This window comes from Tasmannia lanceolata, unplaced genomic scaffold (assembly GCF_043159265.1).
Source record: "Tasmannia lanceolata isolate RefF3 unplaced genomic scaffold, GAP_Taslan_0.1 ptg000003l, whole genome shotgun sequence".
NCBI lineage: Eukaryota > Viridiplantae > Streptophyta > Magnoliopsida > Canellales > Winteraceae > Tasmannia > Tasmannia lanceolata.
In genome coordinates, this window is record NW_027518680.1 from 9,836,397 (window position 1) to 9,844,795 (window position 8,399).

Below are 8,399 nucleotides of genomic sequence, written 5' to 3' on the forward strand. Positions count from 1 at the left end.
AAGGATTAATTATGCAATACAATTAAGAATAATTATAAAACAATTATAACAAAGATTGGATAAATTTGGACCTTTATGGTTTGGAAATCGGTCTCCTTTTTATGGAAAAGAATACTTAACATGCCCTAAAAGTTTAACTTCCTAAACAAACAATTATATCTTTTAGAGATATTGAAGTATAAAGAGAATTAAAAGCATAGTAATTTTTGGGGCCATTTGTATACATAGGGGAAACGCTTTTATGGGGAAAGTCATGGAACAAAATATTCAATGAGAAAAAAAATAAATAAATAAATCAAGGGTCCAATATTTCTAAGAAAACGCAAAAAAAAAAAAAAAAAAAAAAAACACGAAATTAGAAAAAAAAAATCCATAAAAATGAGTTAGCCAGTTTGTGTAGAGGATGTTAACTGCAAAGGCCATAATTAAAGATAGAGAGAAGTCAATATTGAGTTGGAACAAACTAGCATCACTTAAGCTCAGATGTAACTAGATATTGAGTAATTGAAAGATATAAAGGCCAAAATCCAAATATAAAGATCAATTTCAATGTGACCTTTTGCCTTTTGATGTGGTAAAATGCCATGATACAAAAGTGGGGCTCTTAAAGCAGGGAACTACATGGGAATTTTCTAGCCAAATTTGCTTGCTGGAACAGTGGGTGTCTCCACCAAGATCAGTCACCCAAATCTAAAAGATGGGTTCTGAGTTCTTATTTCCTTAGAACTGATTAAATCAAGCTTAGCATTGAGCTAATCGAGTTCAAGAAGATAAATGGGGATGAAAGGCAGAAAAAAAAGGGAAACTCTCATGTCAAAGAATCCTTAATTGGAGATCAGCATGGCCAACCCTTGCTTTATGAAGTTCAAAGAGCTCTTGAAGAGCTAGAACAAACTTACAATGAACTTCAGCAACCTGTCCAAAACAATCAGACAAGACTGTTAATTATTTTATGTAACAAACACCCAAAACTATGTAACTACAAGGAATGTGGAATAATTTTGATACATCTTCCATAGTGAGTTGTCTAGTTATAAACAGAAAGGTGGTATATATTCCATGACTAGTTTCCAACGCCAGCAAGAACAAGCATGTGGAATTTCCTTGCCTCTTTCATGGTGGGTTGTGGATATTTTTAAAGATAAATGTAGAGCATAAATAATTCAACAATTTTTTTTACAGAACCCAACAAGAACCAGGGCTTTCTGTCAGGATTTGGATTATTCTTCGGATGAATATAATACATTAATCATTGACAAACACAATAAGAACAAGAACTAGAACTGCAATTTGCATACCTCTTCCATGGTTGGTTGTGAATTTTTCTTCAGCTCGATCGGTCTACCCACCACAACATGCATTGGTTTTCTATAGGGTAATGGTGATCTACATAAAGAGGGAGTAATGGTGAGCCACCATTTTTTTTCTTTAATGAAAAGTAATGGTGAGCTAGTATAAAACATAAGAAATTATATTGATCACAAGTATATCCTTCAAATTCAATCTAAAGTATCTCTGCACAATCAACAATAAATAATTCAAATTCAGTCTAAAGTATCTCTGTCTCTTAGAGTGGTTTGGTTGTTATAGTGTGTAAAAACTCAAAACACTTTTGTCTCTTTAAAATTACACACAAGAAGGAAAAGAGAGAATTCAGAACATACCCAAACATTCCCCAAAAGAGGATTGGAGTGAACTTCATTACTCTTGCAATGCAAGTAAACAACTTCCCACCACATCTGGGCTTCCACCACCTGTAAACGTTACTCTGTCCGTCGCAAAATTCAAGAAAAGAAATGAGAATGAAAAAAAGAAAAGAAATCGTGCAGCGTGCAAACATTGAGATACATATCAGAGGCCAACACCACATCACAACTAGGAATTTACAAAATATGCATCTATAATAAGTTGGAAAGTACCATTACCTGACCAAAGCAAAACACTGGAACTAGAGGCTTGCCCATTTCCATGGCTATATGCACAAATCCCGTTCTTGCTTTAAGGAAGGCTACCTGCAAAAGATAAAGAAAAGAGTATAAAAAATGATGAAAACTAGATTGAATAAATACTCTTTCATTCCTTGGGGCCAACGGACTATGATGGAAGAGGCAAAAACTAGTCTAAGCACAATGGGAGAAAAGGAGATGAAATGCTGAATCAAACCTTCACTGGGCACCCGTAGTAAGACCTTAGAACCATTGAAAAGAACAAAACCTTTAAAAAAAACCATTGAAAAGAACAAAACCTAAAGTAAGACTTTTCGAGTTCAGAAGATTATCTATGATGCATGACAGGACTGTCCTAGGAAGTGAATATTAGGGCAACATAACAGTAACACTCCATTTTTAACAACTGACAAACCAGATACGCATGTCACACACACATGGGCACAGATGTTGAGATGAAACTACTATATCATTTTTCATGGGTAATATTGATGTCTTCTTCATTTTGTAGAAACATCTTTTATATGCTATGCTTTCAAGAACTAATATTGTGTAACAATATATGAACTAATGATTTGTCTTACACCCATTGCAGTCTTCATATTGCAGCCAGCATGGAAATTTGAGTCATTTCCATTGAAAAGAAATAGCTATTATATTGCCTTCCTCGAAAACCGCAAAAACTTTTAGCTTTAAATTGATCATACTTGGGATCTAGTATCTTTTCTAGGAAAGCTACGATTGTTTGTAGATGGTACAAAAATAAAACCGAGGCTAACAATACTCTTGGAAAATATAAATCTCACCTCATTGCAAAGAGACATATTTAGCTCCTTCAGAAAATGACTATTAACAAAAAACTAAGAACGTATTCGTTTGCTAGTTGCCATGTTTCAGATGGACGCGGAGAATGGTTTTTTGTCATGTTGACTTATAAGAGTAAGTTTGTATGAAATAGCCTCTTTTTTTAGTAACTTTTACCTAAACATATTATTCTATTTTCATAGAGGCAGTAGAGGGTATCAAATAAGATCCCTGGCCATGGCTTTAGAAATTCAGCCTTTTTGATACTCATGCCAGTCATTTGCTCATTTTCTTTAGTCAACCATCACTTCTTGATTGTAGATTTGTTATGGTTCAGATGATCTTCAGTGACGGATTTTTCGTAAATAGTCTCTCTTCATATTTCTAACATCATTCTGAGATTGAGGGTGAGTGTGCTATATGGCAGTTGTTCAATTTATTTTCCATATTTTCTGTTCTAAACTGCAAAGGTGCCCTTCTTCATTAAAAGCCTAATCAGATTGCATATTATGAGTTGTAGAGAAATTAAGCTGCATAAGCTCTTCAAAGCTATCACTTGATATAGCCAGGTTCTTGTTTTTTATTTGAATTATGCATAGTTTGGGTTTCATAGATGTTCTAAGAAAGGAGCTTGAATTGTGGGAAGAGCAAATATCACATACGTTTTTTTTTTTTGATAGGTAAGCTGGGGTTTAACGTGGACCCCTACCGGTACACTCTAGATTAAGTACCGGGGACCCCTACCGGTACACTTTTTTTTGTGGGAAGAGCAAGTATCACGTACTTGTACACTCTAGATTAAGAAATGTAGAATTCTTCCCTATAAGTTTTATCACTTCGATCAAAATGGTTCTTTCGCAAGAAAGAAAACAATGAATGTCTTACTGTGCAGAAGAGACGAGTTAAAAGCAAGCTAGTGCTAAAATGCTCGGAAGAACTTAGTACACCACAACAGTAAGTCTATATTCTAAATTTCAGTTAAGTTAGAAAGGAAAATTTTAAAAAGAATCCGTAATTTCTGGGTTTAACTTAGTTTATATAATTAGAATAGTCTTTCAGTTCCTAATCTACGTGACAAAGTGTGATAACAAGTAGATGGTGGGTAGGAAAGGGGGTTAAGTTTGTGCATCAATAAGGGCTATGGGGTAAGCCCAGAAGGGAAATTTTATGATTTTTTAATTTATGTTGCTGGAATTTCCAGGAACAGTTCCATCTGTATCTTTCCTGCTCATTCATGTTCTCACTGCAGCTTCTTTTACTATTTGATCACCATCTTGTGAGCTGAATTCACTCCAAGTTCATAATTTTCAGAGAACAGAATTTCATGAAATTTGTAGCGGTACTGAAGTTATCTGAGATCCTTTCAGCAGTATATCTGAGGTGGTGTTAGCATTCTTATCAGTCTATGTTGAAGAGCTTGATCTGCAGACTTCCATGGCCTGAGTTTTAGTGTCTGCAAAGATTTCAGCATACTGAAATTTTCTGCGGTTTGAAATTTCAAGAAATCTGGAAATTCTAGAGATGCAAAAATTTACGCTTACATAAATTTCAGAAGGATTCTGAAATTTGTGCAGCCTGAAATTTTCAGATTAGAGATTCTATCAGACTACTGAATTTCTGGGCTACTAGCAGCAAGTAGCAACAGTAATTTCAGATTATATTCCTACTTGCATCGACATTTCTTTAAGAAATAATTCAGTATACCACAACAGTAAGGCTATTTTCTAAAACTGTACACCATAGAATGTCGAATGACAGGCCAGGCAATCTAAAAAATAGATGCGTAAAGCCATGTAGTAGCAAAGAAATGTACAAGACATAAAAACAAACCTCAGAACCATGCTCCATATGAACAATTTCACGAGCACCACCTGGGACTATAATGCAACTATAACCAGAAGCCAAGTACGAAATGAAATTCTTCTTTGTCGCAGGTATAATTCTCAGCCATGTCCATATTTGCCTTAGGAGTGGCGTGTAAAATGCCTGATCATTTTTTTAAACTGTGAGAAAATGCAATTCGAAGGATGGGAAAAAGCTCTTTGGAGTCGTGGCAGAAAAGCTTACAACACTGCTTGCAAGGACTTTAATCCTTGGCAAAGGCATGAAACCTGTAAAGTTGGCAAGAGCAACAACACCAATTGGGAAAACTGAATGTGGTTCAAAACCAAAGACTGCACAAAACAAAACAAAAAATCAACAGCAGTGAATAGAAATTATTATGGACATTAACCAAACTAACAAGAAAGCCTATGTAAATAAGATCTGATCCTACACAAATCAAACCAGTACAATAGCATAGGCCGTACATAGACCCCAATAATTGAAAATACCAGCATCCATACAGAATAAATGTGTTTCAAAATGGGATTACAGTTTGAAACATCTCAATTTTTTTCTCAGAAAATATGGGAATTCAGTACTTACTGGCAAACCAGTATGAAGCTAATCTCAATTGCACTTCGGTTACCGACATGGATGATACTTAATGAGAAAATTTGTTGAAGGAATGGTAAATTATTATTCCCATTGATACATCTTTCTCACATCGGATGACATAGATAACAGTATAACAAGACCCATACACTCAAGCAGGATCTGGCTGCCTAAAAGGTAAAGTGCAACCCAAATGCTGATATTTTCAAGTGTTTCTATGTTTCTTGCTTGTTTCAGATTTAAGAAAGGAGGAACTACCATATTATAATTGAATATTCCCTTCCAAATCAACCATCAAAATCCAACACTTATTTTTCGAAGGCTCTGTTTCTTTGAACATAAAATGGGTGTAAAACAAATTTTACATCCATTTTTTCCACTTAAATTTTACACCCATTTTAAGTCGAAAGAAACAGACCTTAAGTGTCAGATTTTTATTCCTTTTTATAACCAAAAAGATATTACAATCATGCCCTTCTCGCATATAGTGTGATGTGTTCCAACTTCAAAGGTCTTAATCTTGGCATTTGAAACAGTTTTATTTTTTATGCCATCTGTTGACATTTGAAACAGTTTTATTATTTATTGCTCCACGATACATGATTTCTTTCCAAGATAACACAACTAAATTAAATAGATCTCTTAAAATTAAGCCCTGCTTCCTAATCAGCATCATTGATCCCAAGTTACTTAGAAGTGTTAGGCACATAGGCCACTATTTATGTGTCATTTATTATCTAAGATTTCTTTTTACCGTTTGCACTGTGGTTCATGCCTCGTTCATGAACTAGAAAATCTGGTTCTTGTGGTTCACGTGTCTTGCATGAACTAGGTATGCTAATTTTTTTGTCACAGTTGATGATAAGATCAAGTATACACACTTGCATTGTGAAGCAATCTCTCCATCATCTCTGTGTGAATCTCAAACTCAAGTTCAAGGGAACATCTAACAGTCCCTGGCTCTTTCATAAAAAAATTGTCTGTTCTACACTAGTTTTTGTGATAACAATCCCGTCATCATGCAATAGCATGACAAATGTTCCCCAGTAATAGATTCTTACACAGTGGTAAAACAAAAATACTCACAATACATTCTCCAAGTACAATTTGCATCAGACAGTATTCAAATTGAAATGTGGATTGCCCTATGATTGGATTCATACCAAATTATCAGAACTGAATCATAAGCTTATAAGATCTTAACAGAAAAAAAGAGAGCATAGTAAACATGAATGGCAGCTCAGTTATCACCTTTCATCTAGAGGTAAAAAGAAAGTAGAAATGATTAAATAAATGCAATCAAAATTTTAACAAACTGGATAGTTTCATCTTCAATGAAATTAAGGAGAATTTGGAAGTTGCATATAAATTCAAAGACACTTGTTCAATACTTCAATTAATTATTTGGAACTTAAGAAACAGTTGAGCAAAATAGTGTAAACCTCAAGATTTTCCTATCAATCACCCACCAAAATGATAAATGAATAAAAAAAAATTCAACTCCCTGGGGCCATGTTTGGATCGCAGGAAATTTTTGGAGAAGTTTGGAAAGGAAAAATATTTCCAAAAGTTCCTACATTTTTACACATGAATAAGATAACTTGAACTAATCCAATTTATTTATTTTTACTCAGAGGGACCTTCAATTTATGATAATATCTCTCTAAATTAACCATAACCATATAATTTCCCTCCACATCATAGAAAGAAAATTTTGTTAGAAATGTTGTTCTTGCAATCCAAACATGGCCTTAAGTTACAACAGAATCCAATTCGATTCAGAAGGGCGTGATCGACTACTCGTTGATTGACTTTGTAGGGCAAAATCCGGACTCAGGTAAGAATGTAGCCAAGGTAAAAGGGGGAAGACTCAAGTGAGTTGACAATTACACAAGGGAGTTTTGAAACTATCCCATAACAACCTGACTCCAGGTTCTCATTTAATTTTAGCATATATCATATGAACACACAAACACACAAAGAAAGAATAGGTAAATACAACAAAAAAAAAAAATCAAGCAATAATTGATAAAAACATAAGAAAATGGAGATTATAAAGAAAAATGTAAGAGCTTAACATAAGCTTGATTTGAATCAAATGCCTCAATATTTTCTACATGGAGGGTAATGGGGAAATACCCACATGCATATTTGCAAATGTACCTGTTATTTTAACATAAAAATTAACTTTTAAGAGAAAACAAAGAAGAAGAAATTGATAAAATGGGAATTAAAATTGCCATCATCTTGACAAATTCTGCCTCCATCTGCTCTTATAATTAAGAGGGACCACCATGAAACATACCAAAAACCCAAACACCCTGAAAACAAATATAGTATCAGCATTCAATTCTAGAGAGAGAGAGAGAGAGAGAGTCTAGAGAGAGAATGTACGGACGCCATACCCATGCGAATGGGGAGTAACAGAAGCGCCGTTAAAACTAACGCCACGTTAAAGTGGATGGTGCCGAGCCAAACGGCCATGGCGACTATGGCGTGGAAGAGGGAATATTCCGTCCGACGGAATACAGCTGGCTCCGTGACGGAGGTAACGGATGGCTGACGGTTTCCGTTTGTCCCTTCCATGAATTTGAGTGAGACACAGAGAGAGAGGGACGTTGGAGTTAGAGAGGGGGGTGGCTTAAAAGCTGGATTTTTTTAGTTTGTGTGAGAGAGACACGTGGGAAGATGAAATACCATGATGACACGTGGTAGTGGCAGGTGCTCTCACACGCTGGCACGTGTGTGTGTGTGTGTGTGAGAGAGAGAGAGAGAGAGAGAGAGAGAGAGAGAGAGAGTCTCCGGGAAAAAGGGGTATCACGGATTTCTTCACAGAATTCAGTTGGCGTTGTTGGGATTTTTCTTTAACGTTCTCTTTCCCATGCACTTGAAAACAAAACTGAACTCTTTTTGTCTGAATGGAAATGATATTTCCACCCATTTTACTTGTCTTTTCCTAAAAATAATTCCATTTCCACTCACTTTCACTATGTATGCATGTTGGTCAGGTCTACTAAATTAAAAAATATATATAGGGCGTTGATATTTTCGCCTCCCCTGTAGTTCGCATTCGCCCCACTCTTCACGTTATAAGGTTGGCGAATGCGTAGTGCAGTGGGGTGAAAATATCATCGCCCAAAATATAACAGGACCCATTTTGTTCAATCATCTAAATCATTCATATTTTGGGCCTATGATTCATATCCTTCATTT

General features: G+C 35.3%; 1 protein-coding gene across 1 annotated transcript; it reads right to left on the reverse strand.

The window, feature by feature from the left end:
* Window positions 1–479: 479 nt before the first annotated feature.
* LOC143861084 (diacylglycerol O-acyltransferase 2D-like) lies at window positions 480–7,852 on the reverse strand. Its single transcript, XM_077371982.1, has 7 exons — window positions 7,592–7,852; window positions 4,818–4,924; window positions 4,581–4,736; window positions 1,926–2,012; window positions 1,665–1,768; window positions 1,299–1,386; window positions 480–915 (listed from the first exon to the last, which is right to left on the reverse strand). Exons 1-7 carry the CDS (start codon window positions 7,770–7,772, stop codon window positions 814–816), a joined length of 825 nt encoding a protein of 274 aa, XP_077228097.1. The 5' UTR covers window positions 7,773–7,852; the 3' UTR covers window positions 480–813.
* Between the last annotated feature and the right edge of the window lie 547 nt (window positions 7,853–8,399).